Here is a 25,668-nt window from a genome sequence, read left to right on the forward strand (position 1 = left end):
TGTTTCCAAAGTCATTCATCTATCTTCTATATCGCTGTATCCAGCTCAAGGTTATGAGGCTCTGAGGCCGATTCCAGCTGACTGCAAGCGAAATGCAGGATAAAACCCAGACATCCCAGGACAAACACAGAGGGAAAGACAGTCACACACACACTTACTGGCAATTTAGAGTCACCAATTAGCCTGAAAAAACATTATGTTTGGACCGTGTGAGCACACTGGAAGTAAACAGGCACGTCCACAGGGAGAACATGCATATTCTACACATGTGGAAAACAGATGATGGATATGTAAGGAAAAGGATGCTGAGGATGGAGCTGTCAAAGAAGAGAGGTCCGTGAGGAGGCTGTTGGATGTAGGGATGAAGGACATGCAGACGATTGGTTTGAGGGAGAAGAGCAGGAAAACGGACGGGATTGGAGGAAGATGATCCAATATGGCAATCCTTCATGGAAAAATGTAGAAAGAGGAAGACTAAAGACATTTTTAAGACAGTTTATCTTCAAAAAAGTGTGTGAAATCTTTTAGGACATTTTTGAGAAATGCATTTCTTTTCTGGCCTCAGGTGTTGAAGGTATTTGGTAGTTTCAGTTCATCAGACAAACTGTGGATTAACTGCTGTGACTGGGCAGTCCTGCACTTTGAAGAGACAAAAAAAAGTTCAGAGAAGTTTTTTTATCACAGGTCTTTCATGAGCTTGTGCAGCTTATGCCACTAATGTTTTCTATAAATTCATTCAGAATGACATTAATATGTTTTCATAAACCTAAAGGCTGTTACACAATTCCAATGATAGCTTTTCCATTACATGCCCCTGTGTTCATCTCACTTCACTCATTTATTTCAGCCACTGGAGGGAGAAAAGGGGAGGGAGGGAGAGAGGAGATGGCTTAGTGGCAGTGAAAATCACTTGACATTTTTTCTTCTTACTTTTTACAACTTCTGGTGTCAGTCCAAGAGGGGGAGGACATGAAACAAGGCAGAGAATGAAAGAGTCACGTAAATGCAGAGTATGGGAGAGTGACAACAAAGAGATGGAGGGATGGCAAAGTGTAGGAGAGAGAAATGGAGATCAATAAAGGACGATAGTGGGGGGGGGGGGGGGCAGACAGAGGTAGAGAAGCGTGGAAGAGTGACACAGGAAGAGAAAGCGCAAAAGATGGACACAGTTTGACAGTACAGGCAGGGGGAGGTGGGGGTGGATGAGTGGAATCCACTCTGGAGAAAGGAAGGGGAGAACAACAAAAGCAACGACCAAAAGGGATGGATGAAATGAAGAAAAAGAAAGAATCTTTACATAAATTACTGTTGCGGTACAAAGGACAATGGAGCATTGTGAGGGCATGAGAGAGTGGCTCCACACACACACACACATATACATACACACATGCACACTGAGCTATTGTGGTTGTGCATGCCAGCTCACAGCAACACAACAATAGGTTGTCTCCCCCCTGGTCGGGCCACATCGGGCTCAGCGCGATTGTGTGTGTTTTGTCCACATCAAAGATAAGGCGTAAAGTTGGTTCAAATGTCTGGCTCTGGGGTTTGTGCGCTGAATGGCTCCGCAGCACTGGAGACTGCATAATGGTATTAGCCCGGAGAACAGTACAATAGTATTAGAAACACTAATGGCATTAGTTGGCTCAGTCTGAGCTGGACTGGGCTCCTCTCTCCCACAGACTGTGACACTGAGAGCTCACGGTCACTTGGTTTCGGCCTGCTGACCAACAGCCACCAGTTCTTTTACATGTCTGGACCTTCAGAGACGGGAAGCACCTTCACATCCTCTGATAGTCAGCTGATCCCAGCGTGGAAACACTGAAGGGCAGAGCAACAATAGGAAAGAGAACTACGGAAACTATGAGCAGATAGACAAAAACTCAAGGCAAGTAAAGGAGCGCGTATTCAAGCTTTGTCAACAATCTGAAAAATACTGCAAATAAACACAATTTCATATTTAAAAAAAAAACTATATACACAGTAAAAACAAAAATGAGCTCATACATGACAGAAATAGTGTGTATTCCTGGGTAGTCCAGTTTCCTCCCACAGTCCAAAAACACGTTTGAGTTTAATTGGTGTCTCTAAAATTGCCCCGAGAGTGTGTGAATGCCTCTCTGTGTTTTCTCTGTGATGGACTGATGACCTTTCCTCAGAGTAACCTGCCCTCACCCACAGTCGTCTGGGATCGGTCCCATAGACCCCGACCTCAGCTTAGATAAAGCAGTTTAGGGAATAGATGGCCAGAACTATTCTCAATGGCTGTTTGGATCCATAGGTAATAAAAAGTGAGGGTATTTTCTTGATAGTTGAATGTTGTAAAAATTAAACATATGTTAAGTAAAGTTCACATGTTGTAATTAATCTCTCGTACTAATGTGTGATTTAATAAAGCAGTTTTATTCACACAATTTACCCAAAAATGTGTAAAAAATTAAAATAAAAATAAATGCTAAGAGAAGGCATTCCCAAAGGTTTTTTCTGCTACTGAGCCCCCCCCAAAGCTATCTGGCGCCTTCACTGATTTAAAGCATCATGCCTGAACACAAACTGTAGACAACCAGGTATTTAAGCTCAAGACAAACGTTGCTACACATGATGGTTTGAAATTCATCTGTGGGCTTTTGCAGAGTTTGTCGAATTCTGAATCTTTATTTGTACTGTGTCTTCTAAATGATCAACTTTCAGTGCAGAGGTGGATATCGGCTTGTCAGTTTCCTCTCCAAGGGCCACTCGGTATCAACAAATGAACCCATGAGTTGCACAGACACAGTAAAACTGCTCCTCCAGATTTGATTTTGTGAGGAAAAACTTTTCCTAAGATTATGTAAAGCAATGAGTCTCAGAGTAGTGTCACAAAACAACCACGGAGTGTGTATTATATAGGGAGCGTTGTGTAGAAAGGGTGATTTCAGGCACAGCTAGAGGTCTTATTCACAGCAAACATTTTGTCATGCCACAGCAGGGAAAACACATTTGTAGTACATAAAATTAATGATAGTTGATTTCCATTTCGCCGCATCATTTTCTGATTCTCGGTATTGTGCATGCTGGCTCACTGTCACATTGTCATAGATTTAGTTTTTATTCTTTTTTTTTGGGGGGGGGGCCCACTTGAATATAATTGAGTACTGTTTTATGATAGTGATGGATCTCGGATGTTACGGGCATTTCCTGCGAACACACTTGAACTCCTGTGTGCACATCTTAAGAGAGTACTTCGGGGCACTTGCACACCATTTAGCGCTTCCTCAGATGGTCTGTCCATGGTGCTGAAGAGAAGGATGGATGTGAATGATTTAAAAGAATGGCACGAACATAAATTTAGTTCATAAATCCGGAAGCTTAAGTACAACATTTGTGCTTTGTGATTTATGTATTAACATAAAAGAAAGCACAATGGTTTCCTACCTCCAGCCATTCAAAAAGTGATGCATAATATACAGTTTGAAATCTACAGCTTGCAGCTTGCAGCCCTCAATGATTAATGTTGCCGAGTGTAAGCCAGTAGTAAACTTTGACTTTTTGGGCTGCCGCGCAATGCGAATGCTTCTCTGAATGGTGGCTGTGGACGACAGGAAAAATAACTTTATAGATGAAAAGAGTCAAATTTGTCCTGAAAATGACCAAGTGGACAAAAAAACTTTTAACAGATTTAAAGAAGCTCAGGATTCATGCTGTATAGAACCTCTATTGGAGTCAATGTACTTGAAATATGTCTGTGGATCCTGATTTATTTATTTATTTACCCAAGAGACACGTATATGTATATTGTGCATTGTTGCAATGTTTCAACAAAGTCATGACATGGACACTATACATAATTATACTAAACAAAGAGCTGCCAACATATCCTGAAATCCACATGAATATAAACATGAGGCCATCAGTCAAAACGTCTACAGCCTGAAAAATCTACCCAGGTAGAGTAAGTAACAATCGATTAGACTCGTTAATTTAGAATGATTGTTGCTATTTGAGGAGGATTTATAGTGTCACTGACTGGCTGGGATGAGACGAGTGTGAACTTGTTCCTTCATGTCTAAGTTTGTGTCGGTGTCGTCTTATTATCCAATTAAAACTCTTCAGCCATTTTTATCAAATGTTACTGAACCGAGAAATTATCTGTTGAGATGAAACGTGTAAATAAACGAAGCTTGGCCGTCCCTCCTTCGGTTGCGTGATGGACTTTGACTGCGGCTGTATTTTGTTATCTTTCAGCCACCGTAGACATCGGTCATTTCTGCATCCGCCCCACTGTTACTCTGGGCTCCATCTTATCAGACGAAATTATGGATACAAAGTGAGACAAACTGTTGGCGTTCATGCGCCCGGCTTGGGCGGCGGGTCCCTGTTGAGCTAGCAGCTGTTTGTGAATTATTCAAATATAAAAGCCCCTTTAACTGCAGTTTTCCAGACAGATTTGTTTTTAAAAGCAGTTTTGAACTGACAGGTGATGCAGGTGATGTTGCGGCTCTGGCTCGGTTGGTGGAGTGGTCTTATCTCAAGCAGAAGGTCGCGGTCTCGAGTCCCCATCTCCCATCCCCGTGTCCATGCGTCGAAGTGTCCTTGAGCAAGACCCTTGACACCCCCAGTTAGTTAGTTATTTCCCGATCGAGCCATGATCCCCATCAGCATTGGTGCGGTTGTATTCTGTGACTTGATTGTGTATTTTATTGTCTAGTGTGTAAATAAATGCGGTAGTGCTTCATCTAATTCTTAGGGCTGATATCCTGAGGTATTCATTTAGTCAAAAGAGCAACGACAACCAGCTTTTTTCCTGTGGTGATGATTCCTCAAAAGGAAGTTCTCGACGCGCAGATCTCACGACGGGATTCGTTTCATCGCATGCAAATGTCCTTTCTTGTTTGACACGTCGGCATGTTGAGTACTAACTGTTTGCTGGGTTTAATGAGTAAGCTGCGTATTTACATCTTTCTTTTGTTGTTCTTCCCAGCTCTACCCGCAGACGAAGGCCCTCCGCTGCCATGTATGAAGTTGCGTGTCACAGTGTGCTGCGAGCCGAGTGAGTACAACCACGTTTCATCTGCTCTTCCTTTTATGGCTTCCCCTTTGTACACCGAGACGCCTCGCTCTCACATCTCCACTATCAGGGCTGTATAGCACCGTGTTCAGGCTGCTCCTCACCACTTTCTCCCTCTCTTTCCTTCACGTTCTCCAAACTATATTTGTCTTTACAAGAGTATATTTAACCTTGAAAGATGAAACTATGGGAACTTCACTCTCCACTCCACGTTCGCTTTTAAACCTAATTGGATCGAGGGTCAGTTATTTTAAAGCATCAGTTCCCTCTACAGCATCTTTCCCTCCTGTCTTCCTCATTCTCCCGCTCTCCATCTCTCCGTCCCAGTGTGAAATTCCCAGAGTTGATCTAATCCAGAGCCCGCCTGGAGTAATGTTAGTCTTCCAGTCCAGTGAGCTGCCCATTCCGGTTGGGAATGTTTCCCAGTCACTGTGGGAATCCCTGTACAGTCGCTGTGTGCGCGCGCCTTTGTGAGCACTTATGTGTATGACTATTCGTGTAGTGTGTGTGTGCGCGCGCGTGTCTGGGTGTGTGTGTGGGGCCTTGTTCTTCTATACCGGTGAGGACCTCAAACCTGATTGCACACTGACCCATGGGGACTCGTGTCAGCATGCGGACAAAAACGGACGTCCCCATTAGGGAAATCAATAGATTTTTAGGTGATGACATGTTTTCAGGGTCAGACTGTGGCCAGGGTTAAGGTTTAAGCAAGTAGTTGTTACAGCTGAGTTTAAAATAAGGCTCCAGGAAATGAATGACAGTCAAATGTATTATCCCTGTAAGGCATACAAATATAGTGTGTGAGTGTGTGCGTGTACACTTATTGTTTTTTTTGTGCATTCCTGTATGGGTCCCTGGGCATTTGCACGTGTTCATTGGTACTTTAATTTGTACGTGTGTGTGTGTGTGTGTTTGTGTGCGTGCACGCATCCCCTCGCATCTAAAACGTCTGTCCCAGTTCCCATCCAAGTGTGATCTGCAGGGGGCTTGTTGTGTTGTCCCGGGCTGTAACTGTAACACCCACACTTTTTCCAAGAAAAGCACGGTTGATTATCAGACATGCTCTGATCATGCAGCCTTGATTTACGGAGACAAAAAAAAACCCCCAACAACAATAAAACCTGGAAGAAATAGTGCTCCATCCTTCTCCAATGAATTCCTAAATGCCATCACTGTTCCAGTGAGAGACGGGGAGTAATTTGCTGCATTATTACCAGAGTGAAGGCTGATGACTTTTTTTATATGCTAATTATCGTGCTGTCATTAATTAGAAATACCACGGATAGCTGTTCACTGAGAAAATGCTAATGTAGTCTTGACCTTCTGACGGTATTCCCTGATCAGCCTGTCCGAGCCTCAAATAATCTAAATATTTTAAATCTCCAGGATATGGTGGGAGGTGTACACACACACACACACACACACACACACACACACACACACACACACACACACACACACACACACACACACACACACACACACACACACACACACACACACACACACACAACAGAGAGTTTACAGTAGAAAGACTTCTACCTACAAAGACAACAATGTACTGTTTCCTTTTCTCGTTTTTTGCCCCCTCTGCCTCTCATCCTATCCTTTAACCAAAACTAATCCCGACCAAATTTCAGGATCTCCGTCTCCTTGTCTTTTACCCCCCCTCCACCCCTCACTCCAACCTCCCGCTCTTTCTTTCTTCAGTCTTCTGTCATTCCTGAAGTGGCACTAATCCCCCCCTTCTCTCTGTCTCTTCAGCTCTCTCCTCCCTTCCTCATTTTTTATGATCTTTCGCTACTGGAGCAAAACTAATCTAGGCACCATCCATGGCAGTCTCTTACACATCCACCCCCTCCTCCACCTTCCTTGTGTTTTTCCCCCTCTATCTCTTTGTTGCATCTCCATACCTTCAACTATACCGTTACTCACCGGCTCCCCTCTCGCCGTTTCGCCTGCGTCGCTCTATCTCTGTCGTGCGCATGCTGTGCGGCGAGTGCGTTGGGATGAGCGTGCGAGGCCAGAGAGAGGAGAGCGAATTAGATGGATGAGAGAAGAAATGAAGGAGAGTTGGAGGGTCTCTCTCCCTCGCTCTTTCAGCCGTCCATTAGTGGCGGTTTACCACAGCTGTTGTTGTGCTGCTCCCTATGGCAACACCTCACATGCTCTCAGGTTCCTCTTTTATCTGACAGGTAGCATGGCAGCAGGGCGCGCTGTGCCTGTATCCCCCCTCAGTGTTTTGTGTGTGTGGCCGTCGGTGAGGGCAGCCCCCCGTCCTTCAGCCTACATCCCCATGTCTTATCTCGACTCCAAACTGGCACCTCCCTTCCCTTCTTCGCGTCCCGACTTTCTTTCTTTCTTTTTTTTTCCCCGTCCTTTTCTTCCCCCCACCACAAAGCAGGTCGTTAGATTAAAAGGCAGTTCCACGCGGGGATGCCCTGTTGTGGGTGTCTGAATTAATTATCAACACGTACACGAACACACACTGCTCTCACACCGGCCTGAAGGACAGACCAGCGACAGCGGGCGGGTCCGTCGGGTACGTCGTCATTGTTCCAAGGTCAGCTACCACTCACCGGGTCCCTCCATCTCCTCTCCGGTGTGTGAATGTGTGTGTTTATCGCCTTAATTTAGCCGAAGAGCACAACAATCCGGGCGGATTCAGTCACACGGGAGGCTTCGAATGGCATCCTGTGCTTGTTGTGTTTCCTGGTCTTTACTTGGACCTCGTTTTCACTTTTTACTCTTTTATCGTTTTACGATCCCACTTTTTTATTTTGCCCCGTTGGTAAACTAAGACACCCTGTATAGCTTGTGATTTTCAGTATTTGGGTGTGTGTTTTGGCACAGTGGTGTGTTTTTTTGTTTGAACAGTGTCACGCGTCACACCAGAGAAAGGGGCTTGCTGAAAGGTGCTTAAGCCCGTGTTGCATCAGGAACAAGGCTCTGAATGGGCATCAGCAGACGGGTGTCATGTGAAATCTCTGGCGCCCTGCAGCCCTCTATTGCATCTTTCACTGCCTCGCTTCGCCTTTTTACTCCATACTCACCTTTTTTTTTCCCTTTTTTTTTTTTTATACAGCAACTGCTCCCTAAAACTCCCTCTGTTGTGTTTATCTCTCTTGTTCTCCTTGTCGCTCTGCTTCTCCGCCTTTCTCTTTTCAGCCGTCCTACTGTGAGAAGCCATTACAGACCAACTCCGCTCTCTCTCTAATTGATTCTCCTTCTTTCTCTTTCTCTCCCTCTCTCTTTTTTCTTTTCTGTCGTTCTCCCGCTGTGAGTAGTCCATTACGTTCATTTCGGTTTCCAGAGCTTCACCATTTCCCCTCACTTTCTTTCTTTAGCCGTTCTTTCAAGCCATTTTTTTTTTTTTTTTTTTTTTGTTTTTTTTTTAATTTCCTACATCACTGCCCTCCTTAACCCCCTCCTTCTCTCACCCAAATACCTTTGTACCTCTTGAACTCGATGCACACGAGGACAAAACTCAAACTCGGACGCGCGCGCGTGCACCGCTCGACCTGCCGAGTTCTTCCAGATCCCAAAAACCACACTTCAACCAACTTCACTGTTATTTGGCGATTTGCAGGCGTATTTTGTTCACTGTCTTTTTTTAGTTTGCGTCGTCTCCTATTTCAAGGTGTAGTTGGTTAGCATTAGCTGCCGCATGGGTAAAATGGCGGCGGGAGAGGAGAGGTGGAATGGTGGAACATTGTCTGTCTCTGCAGTGGGGCGCTCTGCCGGCAGAGGACACACACACACACACATACACACACACTCACTCTCACACACACACAACCACACACACACACACACTTGCATTACCATGGTTGTGCGAGCATGTACAGTTACACCTACAGCACGACTGCACCGCAGAGCTACGCCTCGTACAGTCACGCCAACATGGGCGACATTTCGCGGCGACGCTCGCCATTGCCGCCATTAAGACGTTGACGCGAACGGGCGTCCGCAACGTTCTAACTTTTGCGTGAATGATGTGATTAAAACCTGGTCAAAACACACGAATCACACACAGCCGGGTAAACACGAGGTATTTAACAAGAGGGGAAAATGTATTTTACAAAAGTGACGCGCCGCCTTTTTGAGTGTTTTTTTCCGTTCTGTGCACGTTTGATTAAATAACTCGGAAACACGGTGATCAATCATTTTATTTGGACAAAATATACATTTTCACTGTGATAAAATTATTATATTTGAATTTAAAAAAAAATGCAGAATAACCATGAAAGTGCGGGTATTTGTAAATATTTTGTCATTGATTGCATTTAACTGTCATATCATTACATGACGCCTTTAAAATTAGAGTGAATTTAAGTAATATTTTTCCGGTGATGTATTTCATGTAGCCGCTTGTTAAAAGCAGGAACTGTGGTGGGTTTTTTTTGTGTCTGTTTGCTTTGATTTGTCCTACAAACACTCTCACACTGACACATGCACACACACAAGCACAGTGAGAGTTCCGTGTTATTTAATGCTTCGTTAACCCCTCTGTCGTCCTCCGTCGTACAGAACCTGGAAGTAATTTGGAGCTTGTTGTCTTCCGCGGCCACGTCGAACACAGCGACACTATGGGATGTGGATCGGTGGTAGTTTTCCTGCACTCAGTTCACGCGTTGTCTTCGTGTGTGTGTGTGTGTGTGTGTGTGTGTACGTACGGGTCCACATTAGTGTGTCGTCGGAGTCCTCAGGCTTGCTGTGTCAGGGGTGGGTTCAAGGCCGTGGATCGATTTAATAACACCTGCAGTTGTGCAGTCTCATCCTGGTTTCCTGACCCCGCTGCCCTCCCTCGTTGGTATTATGTGGCAGCTCACTCTTTGGAGGGATTTTAGTCGTTTTTTTCAGTCTCACTACCTGGGATTTTTTCTTTTTTTTCCCCCCCTCTTTCTCTCTAACCCCTCCCTGTTCCGCCATCATACCATCCCTCCATTATTTCCTTTTAGTCCCCCTCCTGCTGAGAAAGTGACGCCCAGACACAAACACCCCCTTATCCTGTCGCTTTCTCTCCCTCCCTTTTCTCTCTGTCTGACCTTGTTTCAATCTTTCCAACCTTCTTTTTTTTTTTTTTTTTTCTCCACCGTACTTTCTCACTCGAGTCTCCACCGGTTCTCCCTTTCATCTTCTGTCCACTTCTTGGTTTCGCTCTGTCATTTTGAATTTTCTTGTATTTTTTTTTTTCGCCCTTCTTTTTCATTTCCTGTACCCCCCCCCCCCCCCCCCCTGTATAATCTCGATCATTCTTGCTCTCTCTAATTTACATAACACTATCTTTTCCTCTTGCCATGAGTCTCAAGCTCTTTTTCTATCCGACCTTTAGCAGAATCTGCATAGGGGACATATTTAGGGTTGCACACCCAGTCAGTACTCATTTTTCACGGCGTTAGTCTTTGAGTAATGGTAAATACCGTCCCCTGGTCATTTGTCTGTTTCTTGCTCCTTTTGTTCCACAGTAGCTTTATTGAGAAAGTTAAGCAGGCAAAAATGACTAATCAGCAACTTGTTTCTCTGCCTCAACTTTATCTAAATCCTGCTCTTCTCTCTCGCTCTCTCTCTCTCTCTCTCTCTCTCTCTCACTTTCCTTTTTTCTCATCTACAGCATCAGAAGGTTCAAAACAAATCCAAGGTGAGACTCAACACCCTGAACTCAAGTTATTTTTAGGATAAAGCTCAATATAGCATGTCTACCTGCTTGCAAATGTTTGATTACAGCATATTAGTCAGCATATTATTATTATTTATCAAATTCAAAGACATTTAAACTCCATGCCAGTGTTTGACATTCGGATATCTTCTTACATGTAGAGCTTCATCAGCCTCCACTCTTCGAGGAAGTTTTTCCACAAGAGATTTGGTTTTGATTTGAGTTCAGACACATGGGCCATGACGTCAGGGGATTTAATGTAGAACACAATCAGCGCTCCAATTTGTCCTGAAAGCTTTGGATGGAGTTTGGATCGTGGCTCTATTTAAGCCAGTCAACTTCTTCCAACCAATTTCAGAAAGCCCAGAGCCTTCCCCAAACGGCTGCTATTAATTTTCCGGCCCACTATTTATTTAAAAAAAAAAAAAGATTGATATAGTGTTAAGATTTTCTTAAATTTATAGGACGTAACTCGAACTTTGACAAAGGGTCTCATTAAAAGGAAGAGCTCCTGTGTACCCAAACAGAAAACTTTAATGTGAATTTGCGTCTCTTTTTCAGAAAGTGTACATGTGGGCAGTGTCTCCTCAAAGAAGACGGCTTCACTTCCACTCCTGCTCATCATTCTCCTCTTGAGTACCTGACACGTCCGCCTTCGTCGCTGACCTCGCCCCTATGGGATCGGGACGTTTTTACTCAGACTTGCAAGCGCACCATGTTCTCTTACAGGGAGTGACACAATGCAATGCATGCAAAGCTATTGCAATACTCGCATTGCCTCATGAGTGTTTACCTGTGAAATTCCACAAAGAATCGGGGTGTTTTCTCCAAAACGGGGCCACAGTGAGTCAGGGACTGAGACGCTGAATCACAACTGTTGTTTAAGTAGTAGCACAGAATATTAGGCGGTATGCAGCGAGGCCTAGTCATAAGGCTTATCTCCCACTCTGATGCCAGCAAACACACAGTCTGCCAGGACAAGTTCCAACAGAATAGTTTCTAATTTTTCACACTTATCTTTTTCATTTCTACTCAGCATGTTGTATCTTATTCTTTTTGGAAAATCTGCCTTTAGTTGTGGGGGGGGGGGGGGTTAACAAAGTACAGCACTGCAAAGTGGCTCAGGTTGCAGGTATGTCAGTTAACGGATGACTTTTCAAAAAAAAAAGATCCTGGCATGCTGTAGATGAGCAGCCACAAGTAACTAAGTAATTTTTAACTGCCTCATTGGCATCCAAGTAAGATAAATGTGTTCTACTTTAGTAACTAATTAGATTTTGGAAATAAAGGCCTTTTAAAGAGGAACTGGGGAATATACTGGAAGAGGCACACTGGGCTGCTGCGCCCCCTGCTGGGGACAAAACTGGTTGTACTGGACTGGAGCTGGGCTGCCATAAACCCAGAAGCTGGACGCCACGTCCTGGTGCTGGACGGCGATGGTGGGACCTGGGACACAGTTTGTCCTCTCTGACTGGTCATTTTCAGGATTTGCTACTGTGGCTTTCTCTCTGCATCACAACCAATGCAGACCAGAGAGGATTATGGGTAAATAGCTCACTCCACTGGTTGAATTATCTGCTGACCTACAGGTGTGTGACTGCACACAAGCTTTTTGTTTCTTTTTTTATACTTGTATTACACATTCTGAAGTTTTGTCATATAGTTAATATATGCTGCAAAAATCCAATATATTAACTATATTAAATTCAACACTTTCATCAGAACTGATCTATTTAAGGACATTGGATAAAAATGACTTTCTGTATAGTAATGATTTATTTTTCTGGACATATGTGTTTTTACTGCCATAATCTCAACATATTCTGCCAACATATACATGTTAAATGATTTGATCATTTAACATTTTTGCCAAACACTGTAAAAAAGAAAAGAAAATCCTGACATTGATTTAAAGAAAAAAAACAATTATGATTAGTTCATTTATTCAGATTTAAAAATTTGGAATTATTCAATACAGGAGTACGCATTTCCATGATTAGAAGAAAAATATATATTTATAATCATTTCCCAACCATGTTGAGGAGAATATCTTTAGGTTAATTGTACAGTTTATGTTTGCTTTAAAACAACAACAAAGAAAAAACAACATCCTTAGCACTTAATATATGTGGCCTCATTATATTCAGGTGAGAAAATGTAAATCACTCCAGTCCTGTTAGTTTGTTTATTTTTTTACGTTGATTTCCAAAATGGGTGAGAGAACCAACAGTTGTAGATCTTTTTTTTTTTTTTGTGTATATAGTATTTCTGTTCAGTGATGTAGGCTTTTCAAAGTTGTGTACTAGGATTTTGTGTTTATTGTTTCTATCTGTTTCTGCTTTCACATTTTAGTGAAGAATGTAGCTTCTTCTGTGAAGAGCCGACTGCAATCTGAGCCTTTATTATTTTTTTTTACGTGGCGAGACGAGCAAAATAAATCTGATTGCAATCAAAGGGTTCGAGTTGATAATTATTTGTTGTTTGGATGTATTGGCGCTATATGCAACCGCAAATCTCAGCGATGATGGACGTACACGCATACACACACACGCACGACTTTATTTGTGGAACACACACATTCAGTGTAATACACAGGAGGATGGAGATAAGCAGACATCGGGGACTTGAAATGACCTTGTGGTGTAAGAGGCCGTTGTAATGTGAGTAACCTAGTGGAATATTGAGCTGCGTTTTTATCTATGGCTCACCCAAGCCTGATAAGACTCAGATACCCAATAGACTCCTGGTATTAATAGACTCTGAAGCGCCATTGCTAAATATGCATTGACCGTTGAGTAGTTATTTTCAGTCAACACGGGTCTGGACGCAACCAAAATAAGATGTTTTCTGTTTTGTAAGTATAGAAGTGTACATCTAAATAAGCTGTAAATGCATTTCCATTTATATAAGCTTTAATGCTGAATGTGTTGTGAAGCCAGGGAGGCAATTTCCTGGATAATGGGGCTAATGCTCCTATTTCATGGTTTATGATCTTGTCTGATGACATGTTTGTCACTGGTGAAGCATGTTGTTGTGAAGTGGCTTTGATTTTGACCTTCACATATAAATTTCCAGAGCCAGTGTATTCATTCATTTTCCGTTGTGGGTGATGAAGTACTGGAATCGGCGGAAAGATGGGGAAAACTCTCACGCTGGTGTAAAAGGTGGGGAGAAGGACTTTAGAGGCAGCGGGACCTTCCCCTTACATCTTGAGCATGACTGTTTCCGGAAGCAACACACACAATAAGCTTTTATAACAAGTTTTATTTTTTAAATTTTTTTAAGTCTTTGACCAGAAACACTGGAACAATCCAATGAAAAATGACATATTTGGTACTTTAAGCATTTCTGTGGAGTCTGTTGCATGGTGATGTAGCAATACTGCAACTGAATCCATAACAAACTTCATAATCATAGACACAAGCGGCCATCTCGTGTAAATTTAGACGATAATGACAATCCCACGATTCCCACCAGTTTTTCTTGGGATGTCTGCGATCATAAACAATTTTTATTCTGACAGACTTGCTTTTCAACTGACAAAACATCCCATATTGTATAGCTCTCTCTCTCTCGCTCTCTCTCTCTGTCTGTCCCCACAAATCACTGTGTAATTACAGTGTGTCCAATCCCAACACTGCACATTCTGTTGTCACAAGTTGGTCCACATTTGATCACATCTCGACTGAATGTGTAAAACACAGATTTTTACAACTGATTACATGTTCAGAAATACAAACCGCTGAGTCGTGATAAAAACAAACAATGACTGTTTTTCCTTGTGTTCATTTTCTGGTGAATCAAGTTTATTCTATAATTATGTTCCAATACATTTTGATAAATGTCTTTTTTTAATTTTAATTTTTTTCAAAAGAAAAAGAAAACCTGTCTTTCACTATTAGTCATGGCTGATATAAATGATGATCCTGGGCACCTTTTCCTGAGTTTAGGAGGATATGTCCTCACAGGTAAGAGATTCTCACTCTGTAATCAAAACCTCCATCAATAGCGAATCCTCACCAGTTTCTATTTCACATCTCTCATTCAGGACAAAGGTCAGCTGAGGTAAGAACAAAAAGCATCAGGATTTCCCTCCTGGATACTCGAGGTTCTTGACAATAATGTTTTGGAAATATTGAATTTACAAAGTTTATTGTATTAAAGTCAAGACTTCAAAGATGTACTACATAATTTTTTTCCCCGAAGTGAAGCGATGCAACATGAAGCGGGCTGTCCTCAGAGGCAGGGTCGCTTCCAGACAATCGAAGGCCCAAAGTGTCGAGAAATGAAGCGACTCCTCCACATTGCAGCTCCTGCAATAATGCAAATTACTGCTTCATAATCTGTACAGGAGATCTTTCCTTTAGTTAGCCCACAACAAAAGAAAACTAGTGACTCAGAAAAGTATCACGCGTGTTTCTTTTAGTAGTATCCTCCCTCATGCACATACCTGTACTCTTGTGATGTTCAAGTTTTTCCAGTTAGTTTGAAGTCACATGAAGGTGTGTGTGTGTGGGTTATTAAGATAAGATAGGATAAATCTTTATCGTCATTGTGCGTTCACACTTTTGTATGACGGCACAAAGAAACTCGCCCTTCATCCATAATGGTGCCAAAGTAAAGGACACGCTATTGTTAAGGATGAGCACACAGTTTAACCAACAAGCCAAACAAGCAACAGTCAAAAAAAAATTAAATATGTACAATCATTAAATATAATCAAAAAATGAATAAGAATAAATATTATATGCATCAAGTATAAATAATGTATATGTAAAAACTATCAAAATAAATGGAGTAGAATGACATATAATGTGACTCGGTGTGCCTTGACCAGGGCGAGTACCTCATTTTACATAAAAAAGAAAAACCTGTCTGTTCGTGCGTGATTTCCCCCGTACCACTTTGAATGTATGATTTTCACTGGGCAGTTTAACGTTCACACTCTGTCGTTAAGTTCCTCTGGTGAAAGTTTCCAAGACACGTACCTGTGAACACGTCACAACCGGTATAGATGCCACTTCATGGATCAACGGGCCACTCGCAGCAGGAAACATAAATCACATCAATATGTGGATACACAGTCCCGAGCAAAGGTTTTAGGCATGTTTGAAGGAAATGCTGATATTCATATATGTATGAAGAAAACACCTGATGGGTCCCAGAGTTATTCTGCAGTGGAGAACAAACATCCCAATGTTCAGGTATCACGATTCATTTGCAGTCAAGGAATCAATAGCCCCAACTGAAGGACCACACTACATCATAGAGTCTTAAACTTCAATTTAATTAGGTTTCTGTATCATTTTTTATTATTCAATCCATCATAGGTAACTTTAACTTCACTAGCAGCATAGTGCTGCCCCAGGGCCTTGCTGAAGGACCCTCAGTTGTAACCTGTAAACATCCAAACACAAGCTGACTTCTTTGACCTCTAACTGTTTACAAACACTTTCATGGGGCACTCACAAGAATATGTGTGAATTTGGTGCAGTATATTCATAGAGACATTAAAGATTCATCGTGACAATATCACACTGAAACGGAGCAGAATCAGTCATATTACACTTTTTGCATTTAGGTCGAGAGTCCACATTTAGTATTGTGTGTAGTGGGTTTACAACAAGCACATTAAATTTGACTTAATGTTGGGTGTATGTTAATAAATTTAAAATAGAAGAGAGAAAAAAAAGGATACTGTCACCGGCAGCAAGTTTTTTTTTAAGTACTAAGTACAATAACAGTGAATAGGAGAAGCTTTGCTGAAGCAAATACACTGGACGCTACAATAAGAAATACTACAACGATACCACCTATTTCAATAATTGGCACAACTATTTAATTCTGATATCTTCTTTAATCTAACTTTTTCAAACTGAGATGCACGAGTTACGAAATGTGTTCACTTGTCCAAGAAAGGGTTCATCTTGTTTTGGAAGGCGTTATCAAAGTGATGCGTTGTGAAAAGTTTCACCAACACGTGTTCATTAAGGTTGCTGGCGGCCGCAGCCAGTTAGAGGTTTCATGGATGCCAAAACTTAAAGCTCCCGTGGATCTTTCCGGCTCACCAGTCTCTGGTTGACTTCAGAGAAGAATTTTGCATGAGAGCATGAGACTGAGTCACAGTTTGAAACTTTCTGACCGCTCAATCTCGTCGCTCTGGCAGGAGGAAGCAGAAGCTCTGTACTGTGGCCATTTCTGTTGTTGGGTGTGACCGTCTGAGACGCGGCATGGAGATCATTAACCTCTCGAGGTAATGCCTCCACCCAGCATGCTGCAGAAAAGCTCCAAATAATATCAAGATCAACAACTACAGTGTGTTCTAGTCTCTCCCAATCAAAAAAGTTCTCCCGACATCTCTTGCACGTATTGCATGTACTTTTTCAACACTTTATAATCGGATGCGGTGTACATTTCCCCGAGTGAGTATCTGACCCTTTATGCAGTGGAGAGTAAAAGACTTAAGAAGCTAAATCTGTGAAGTGGCTTATAACAAGCAGACCTACTTAAATTCTTCAAAATCTGATTCGAAGATATCCTCTCTTTTCATTCTGAGAGGTTTCGCTCCACTCGTTTTCAAAGGAAATGCATTTCGGAGTGTTTCTGATGGCCCTCAGAGCTGATCAGAGCCAAACATTTCATCACATACGGCTGGACACAAAATTCTGCGCACAGAAACTTTTTTTTTATTTATTTTTTTTCCTTCGAAAAGGTTTGACTCTTACGCCAAATGTCAAAGTCCCTCTAATGTTCGAGCCTCTGGACTTTTATTGACGAGCAAGAGATCGACTGACATCAGGAAATGTCACCTGACTGAAACGGGGCTGTAGAGACCATGAAAACATTTCATTGCTATCAAGAAATAGCATTTACAGAAAACTAGATCCCTCCAACTAAACTGCACGTCTGTTGGGCATCAAGGCAAAGCAAAGTCCCCAAACTGACCGCAAAGGACCTGCAGGAAAGTCTGACAGACAGGCGGCGGAGCGTTGTGCATCACAGACGCAGAAACGTCCTCAAAAGGAAACTTTAAAAAGTCTGAAAAAAACCCAACAACATCTGGATAAACTAGCTGTTTCATAAACTGGAAACAGATTAAGTTTACTTTTTTTTTTTTTTCTTTCTCTCCAAAGATGTTAGGAAGAAAAAAATGAGCTACATTTTAGTAAAAAAAAATACGGCTTCACCACCTGTGAGATTGAAGGGATGAATATTCTGCTTCGTGGAGGAGGAAAAAAAAAAAGTGCAGAGAGGAAAAGATTGATTCTACTAAATGTGAGCAAATGTTTCCTGTAAATGTAATGCTGGGTAAAGATATTGAAAGTGGACCAAACAATGAGAAGCCTAACAATCCATTATTGTACTTAAAGCTGCTATAGAAACTACACCAGCGTCTTCACCATCTACCATGAAAAAAATTCAGAGTGTTGGATCTACAGTTTGAATGAATAAATGTATGAATGTGACATTCTCTCTCATCCTCCCTGTCCAGCCCCCCGTTTTACTAATCTGTGGACTGATATTAATCGCCGTGGGTCGTGAGGGTGAAGGTCAGGCTTATTAGTGAGTTGGCTCAATTCATCTTCTGCGCTGTTTTTATCCATCCTGGAGTTGCAGGGGGACTGAAGCTGGTCACTGGTGACTACAAGGGGAGGCAGGGTAACATCCTGCACGGGTCCATCATCACAGGGCAGAAGACTCAAACAGGGAATATATTCCTGCTCAGAGATAAGAGCACTAACCTCTGCTTCACCCCGTTGCCCTCGTGGCTTGTCTCCAGACGCCAAAAACATGTTTTTTGTACCATTGAACATCACATGCTCAATCTGATTAGGTTAAAAATACATGAGATTAGGTGGGAAAAAGCTCTTTTGCCCTCTTATGTGTCCACCTATGACGTCCTTGTAATTCCGAATGTTTCAGTAGATCTTCAACACGTTGTACAAGAAAACCTAAATCTATTTCCAAAGATAAACCATGTGGACAAAGTTCTGTTTTTGCTCTGAATGAAGAATAAAATCATTCTCGTCTGGTGGAAAAAGAAAAAAAAGAAAAGATACTTGCATAAGTATGACGTATAAAAACACTGCAGGGGTTCAAGTCGCCTGCAGTTTTACACAAAGAGGAGCATCAGCGGCAGCCAAGCAAAGAACATTTTGTGTTCACGATGGCATGTTTGCAGCTTTGTCTGTACGTACGCTTGATCCAAACATTTTAACTCCTGAGGAAGTTCATTACTGAAATGTGTAAAGATGACAGCTGCTACTTCGCCGCGTTGACAATAACTTACTGTTTTCTCACCTTTACTGTAACATTTTTTCACATTACAGATTCATAATTTCAAAGGGGAAAAAAAAAAAAAAGTACCAACGAGTCACTACATTGGTATAAATGGGTCCATTTAAATAACACATTTGCATTTAGCGACTCATTACTGAGGACGCTCTGACACAACACACCCGGCTTTGAAGAGTGCCACACTGAACATTGTTCTGTATAACATTACACGTACAATCTGTAGAGTTTCGTGTGGCGTTCTTTGTGTCTTACACTTTGCGTCGTTAAAGCTCTGAGAAATATCACTGAATAATTTTGCGGCAGTGACGAATATGTGTGCTACTTAATCTCAGGCTTATGAATAATACTGAGGGCCTTTTATTCTCAGGGAGCTGAAAGCCGGTTGTTTGTTCTAAATCAAGTCTGAAATAACCGGGGCTGCTCGTGACGTACTCTTTCCATCCTTTACGCGTGTCAGGTAGCCGGCCACAGTGTAATTATCTCTGCCATATGCTCACAAAGGAGGTACTTTCAGTCCGTCACACCGACGGGGACAAATGCGGTTGAACCAGATTGTCACAAAAGAGGAAAAACAACACGTGAGCAGTGTTGGTGTAAAGATCAAGTCACAGCAGTCTTGTGCACACAGAGTCAAGAGAAGAAAAAAGACGGTTTGGAGGTAATTACAGTGACAAATTTGACCAAGAAGTACTTTGTCATTTGCGAAACGGTACCTACATAGAGAGATAATGCAAAGCACAGAACACGACCAGGCATAATGACCATTTCTTCTGTGGAAAAAAATCAATTAACGTAACATGTTTCAGTGAAACGGGAAAGTGGACGACTCATCTTCCCTCGATCATGAAACTTAATGGACTTGACACTTTATCGTAGTATGACCTGGAGAACGCTAGATTACTGACCTTCACAGGAAACATGATTAAAAAGATTTTATTCAGCTTCTGTGAGACTTCTGGGTTTTTTTTTACTTTAAACTTGGAAATGTGGAAAAAAAAAAAAAAAGTCATATGCACTTTGCACATAAAGCCGATGAAAGCAACAATACCTATGTCCACTTTTGAAAATACATCCGATGTGGACAGACAGTCACACTCAAGGTCCTTCTTTTTAGATAAATAACACAAAATCACAGAGTACAGTGGGACCCACAGTGTACCCAGTGAGTGGGAAAGGGTCGTATAACCTGTGAAAGAACTTTCTTTTTAGAAAATATTAAATGATGATAAGTTAAAAAAAACTAACATTTTAAACTTTCCATCACATAATACTGCACAAACAACTTACTGCTACTTCAAAATGTCATGTAGGTCAAGTGTATCTTAGTCAGTACTCTAAAATAGATTAGACAGGTATGACCGCAACCTGCATGGCATGAAGATAAAACAGGTTCCAGCTTTGAACCTGATCTCATATTATGGATCTATTAATGGGTTCTTTGTAAAAATGCTCTGTTTATTATTTTTTTTATTTGATTGATCTGATTTAAGAAATGTTAATGAATAAATGTTTTGTTTTGTCACAGTGAAAAAAGAAACATATTTAAATAACTAGTGGTTGTTTTAAGGGTAATATAGTGTGATTCATTACAAAGAAATCAAAAAGGTAATAACTACCTCAGTATACGCCTCTTCGTTTATGGCTTTGTGCTTTTCAAGAGCAGGGCGGCGTAAAATCCATTATTTCCCAAACGTGCTTTTTGGAGTGACATGCTGGATGGAAAATGATCATTTATATGTTCAAATGAATGGAAAACCAAAGGCTCATATCTCTCTGCATCTGGCACTGTAGGGAGATGAAAATGTTTTCCATCCATCCGTCCATCCATCCATCCATCCATCCATCCATCCATCCATCCATCCATCCATCCATCCGTCCATCCATCCATCCGTCCATCCATCCATCCATCCATCCGTCCATCCATCCATCCATCCATCCAGGAAAAAGCCCATGTTGCCTCGACAAACATATTTACGATAAATATGAAAGAACAATTGTAGATCTCAGTTATTTTTAAAGTGCTGCACAGTCAGAGAGAATTTCTATTAATCATAAATTCTGTCAATCAATAGACAAACAGGATACTGTCAGATCTTACAATCAGTTTCAAAATAAAATGGCAACACTTTATGTTTGAGAGAATGTATAACCCTTTTTTTTTTTATTTAGTCTGTTGAGCACACTAAGATTTTTCCACTTTGTTTATGACTGATGCAGCTAGAATACATCATTTTAAATATTGTAGGAATATATTTTTTTCAAATAGGTCACCTGCTGTTTTTTATGAATTAATTATGACATAACAGAAAAAATAAAACATGAAGCTCTTATCTTTTAAAGTCGTTTTGTTTATGTAATTGTTTTTGTCACTTTAACAGTCTTCACTCACTACAAAATTAGAAGTAGTGATAAAATGGGTCTCAGATGAGTCCGTCCATCCGTCGACTCACCATTAGAGTCACCATTTACCTTCTATGCATGTTTTTGAACTCGGGGAACAAACTAGAACACCTGTAGAGAACCCATGGACGCTCAGGGGTAACGTGCAAACCCGAAGTAGGAGGGATCCTGCTGCGAGTGTGAACATCACGTCACCATCACACCACATCGAAGATTCTCAGAATGTTTAAAAATCCACTTTTAATCTACAGACACAAGAATCAGCCGACACTTTCCAAAGTCGAGCATCTCTTTCACGGCTCCATGTTTAAGTGCAGACGAGCTCCGGCGGAGTCGAGCCGAACAGAATTTGCCTCATCGGTTCTCCCCCCTCTTGCCGGCTGCGGCTTCACGGACTGCGGCCCTTTACATTAAAGCCGGTGCGCCGTGTGAAAGGCCTTTCTGAATGCGTCCCGCGTGTGCGGACGGGAGCAGGGGGTCGCGGCTGTGTGTATCCGACTGAGAGCTGTGACAAAGTCGGGATTATGAAACTGCCTTTTATTTGAACGCACCAAAAAATGAGCTCAGTCAGTCACACTTCATGTGGCAACAAGCAAAACAGCCTCCCCCCTCATCCTCCATTCCAGTCCCTCCCTTCCCTTTCTTTTTCCTCCCACTTTCATCCACTTTTAATGTCTGACACTTTGATACTGAACATCCTATTTCCCGTGTTCTGGTCGGTTGGCTTTACATGCAGATGGGCTGGCAATTTGCATAGACTCAAAGGTCTCTCTTCTCTCCTGATGCTTTCTGACAACGGAGTGTCTATTCATCCTCCGTGTTAAGCATCCCTCTGAGGACTTTGCCTGAATTGCTGTCTCATGGTGCTTCAAGTCTCGTTTTACACTGCAGGAAGTGCTGAGGAATTGGATTAGGAATATATTCCTTCAGAGGGAAGCGTCACGAAGCGCCGAGGCAGACTTGCATCTGAGCATCTGATGGATAGGTTCACCGGCGATATCAAAGCCTGTCGCATGCTTTTGCAGGAGAGTCACGCCGGGTGTGATTTTAAGTCACGCTGAGTCCATATCACAAACACCGTTGGCTCTCGTGGACTCTGTTATAAGTCACCCTCACGTGGGAGACACAGAGAGGAACACTGGAGGGTATCGGGAGAGCGACGAGATTAGCTTCTTATCCTCGCGTCACCTTAAGTGGCTGCTCTGATCATACATCCACCAGACGACCTGAAGTCTGCCTTTGGAGAACCATGGAGCTTTGAACATGCTCAGGAGGGGGTCAAAACAAAGAGACACTTTCTAGTCCTACTTGTTCCACATCATCACCGACGACACAGAAGTTGCTGCATCCGTATTTTGAGGATATTTTCTTTGCAGTTTTGTGGATTTTAAACAAACTTTTGAGTAAAGCTGTGTGCCGAACTAAAAGCCTCTGTAGTCACCAGCCATGTCCTCTTATTATGTTTTTATTTTTTAAATTCCACTCTTCCGGGCCGGACTGAAAACAATCGTTTTGAAATTCATAGGCGGATACTGACCAAAAAAACTCCAGAGTGAGAATACACAGGAAAGGCAGCGAGGGAAGAGGTTTGACTGGAGAAGACAGAGGGTGGGTACAGTGGTGAAGTGAAAGACAAACATGAGAGATGAAACAGGCGAGTGAGAGTGATGGAGCGACAGCTGAAAGAGGATGAAGACCAAGCTGGAAAAACAATGGAATGAATAAGAAAAGGCTGTGATACACTTCAGAAATATATCAAGCAAATGTCAAATATAATTTGGATCCCTGTCACCGTGGCGATGGAAGGAGAGTCAGTGGCTACCGAAGAGGGGTTTGGATCGCCTTAAAATATCACAAGTTTGTTTATTCACATTAGAAAAGAAACAATGTTTTATAAAAAATACAAATAAAAACCTTGTTGTATTATGTTAACTCTTTATCTGACATATTGGGTAACTTCCACATAAATCAAGCTGATACTTGTTAAACATGCACATCTTGTCTCGTAACTAACTACAACTTTTATAGATGTATTTTATATTTATGCACCTAAAATGGAGGCTCAGAAGGAATCGGTAGCTTATTGATGTGGTTCTGCTCATATGTCCCTCTTCTTCTTCTTTCAGATGCATTATCAAGAGTTAAATTGTGAAAATTGTGTGATTTTGGTCGGTTATGCTCGTCTCAACAGATTTGATTTAATACAAACATCATATATCATTTGTGTTCTTTACTCTACCCACACACCTTATTTCAGAATTGCCATTTTTGTTTGTTTGTTTTGTTTTTGTTTTTAGTTTAAAGGGAAGTCGAGGATTTTCATGAAGCACTTAATTCTAAAAAATGTTATTTAGATATTTACAAAGTTGCTAAGATATCTTCAGTCGACACAACTTTTATTCATCATTTTTCAAGAAGTCAAAGAAGTTGGGGAATTTGTGTTTTAATTATTTGTTTTATAAAGTGCTGTGTGGACATAAGAGTAAATCAGAAAGAGTGGGACGGTCCTTTTCCTTTTAAATTTTTGAAACGGAATCACAATGAAAAGTTAAAAATGGAGAACAAAACTATTAATTAAATTATTTAAACACACTTCATTTATTGTAAGTATAATGACAACTAATTAAGATTAGAAAATAAGTTTAAATGTAAGTTGTGATCGTTGCAAAGTTATGTAATGACTTTAAGAAAAGGAAGTCCAGGATTCAGAATCAGATTTTTTATTTTCGATAAAATTCTAAAGAAAACTTTGCTCAAATAAGTGACTGTGGTGAATTAAAAAGTAATATTTTTACACAGAAGGGGGCAAAAAACCATAAGACTACTAGAAAGACACCAGAATTGTACATAAACACTTGCAAATTTCACAACTGACTTATAGATCAGACAGGAGGATCATCTCATGCACGTATAACAGACAAATGAGGAAACGTTGCAACAATAAACACAAACTGGCCTTAATTAAAAGTCATAACTCTCACTGGACAATATAGAACCTGCAAGAGGAAGAAAGTTGGAGTCACAGGCCCACCAGTGGGACACTGTGAGCCTGTAACATCATTTTCCTCCACACAAATGTAATTCCAGACAATGTCCCGGTGTGTTTATCGCAGCACCAAAAACACACACCATCACATCTCTGCAGTGATTATGAAGCCTCCGTTCATTGCCTCTTTTATTACTGTTATTATTAATAAATCAGGCAGGCCGTGAAGCCCGGACAGATAAGGGTAGATGGTGTGGTGGTGGTGGGCTGGGGAGGGGAGGGGAGGGGAGGGGAAGGGGCTCGGAGTGGTAATTGCTGGTGTAACAGTGTGTGCAGCCCCGCGGTGGCCTCGTAAGCGACCCGCTTTATTAGATCGGCCGGGATCGATCCGCGCCGCGCGGCCCGGACTAATCTCCAGGCGGGGTGGAGAGAGAGAGAGAGAGAGAGAGAGAGAGAGAGAGAGAGAGAGAGAGAGAGAGAGAGAGAGAGAGAGAGAGAGAGAGAGAGAAGGGGCGGGGGGCGGCAGATCGATGGGCCTGGATTCAATCATGTCTGGAAACGGGAGAAGGTAATTTATTGTAATCACTGGCGCTAAATGGAAAACGTGAGAACAACGCGCCCGTGAGGCCCGCGAGGAGAACTACAGCGTGTCGGTGGAGGCGCGCGGGGAGGAGACGCTCCGATGAGCGTGTGCGGGAGGAGGGGGGGAGCACGTGCACAATCAGAACTACAGTGGAGGGTTCAGACACACATTCTACACATTATCTCTTATTTAGATTGGCATTTACTTGTGGAAAAACACACCGAAAAAAATGAAAATAAAATAAAAGCGCAAATTCAAATTATTTACTTCCATTAACAGTGAAGAAATCCAGGTTCTGAGACGTAAACAAGTTTAAAAAAAAAAAAAAATCCAAACTTTATTGATACAGTATTTTTGTTTGCAGGTTGGGGTGGCTGTGGCTCAGTTGGTATGGAGTGGTTGCCTCTCAATCAGAAGGTTGCAGGTTCTATTCCCCCCTGTCGACATGCCAAAGTGTCCTTGTGCCCAAAATACTCCCAATGGCTGAATTGAGCACTGTGAGTGCTTGTGTGGATGTGATTAACAGTGTAAAGTGCTTTGGGGGCAGCTCACAAAGTGGAAAAGCTCTATATAAGTGAAATCTTTTTTCAAGTGGACCTTTGCCCCCACCCCCCGGGGCATCGCACCATAGCAGCCAGACTGCTCCTAGTTAATTATGAGTAGGATGGGTTAAACAGTGAATGTTTCCAAGGGGA

The 25,668-nt window shown here is 41.9% G+C and overlaps 1 protein-coding gene across 1 annotated transcript in view; it reads left to right on the forward strand.

The window, feature by feature from the left end:
• efna4 (ephrin A4) overlaps positions 1-13,157 on the forward strand; it is a 35,547-nt gene extending 22,390 nt beyond the window's left edge. Inside the window, exons 3-5 of the mRNA XM_080472225.1 lie at positions 4,961-5,029; positions 10,662-10,688; positions 11,268-13,157. Of these exons, the coding sequence (XP_080328351.1) occupies positions 4,961-5,029; positions 10,662-10,688; positions 11,268-11,350 (179 nt within the window). The 3' untranslated portion in view covers positions 11,351-13,157. The remainder of the gene's footprint in view (positions 1-4,960; positions 5,030-10,661; positions 10,689-11,267) is intronic.
• The last annotated feature ends 12,511 nt before the right edge of the window (positions 13,158-25,668 follow it).

This window comes from Lipophrys pholis, assembly GCF_963383615.2.
Source record: "Lipophrys pholis genome assembly, chromosome: 9".
Lineage (NCBI taxonomy): Eukaryota > Metazoa > Chordata > Actinopteri > Blenniiformes > Blenniidae > Lipophrys > Lipophrys pholis.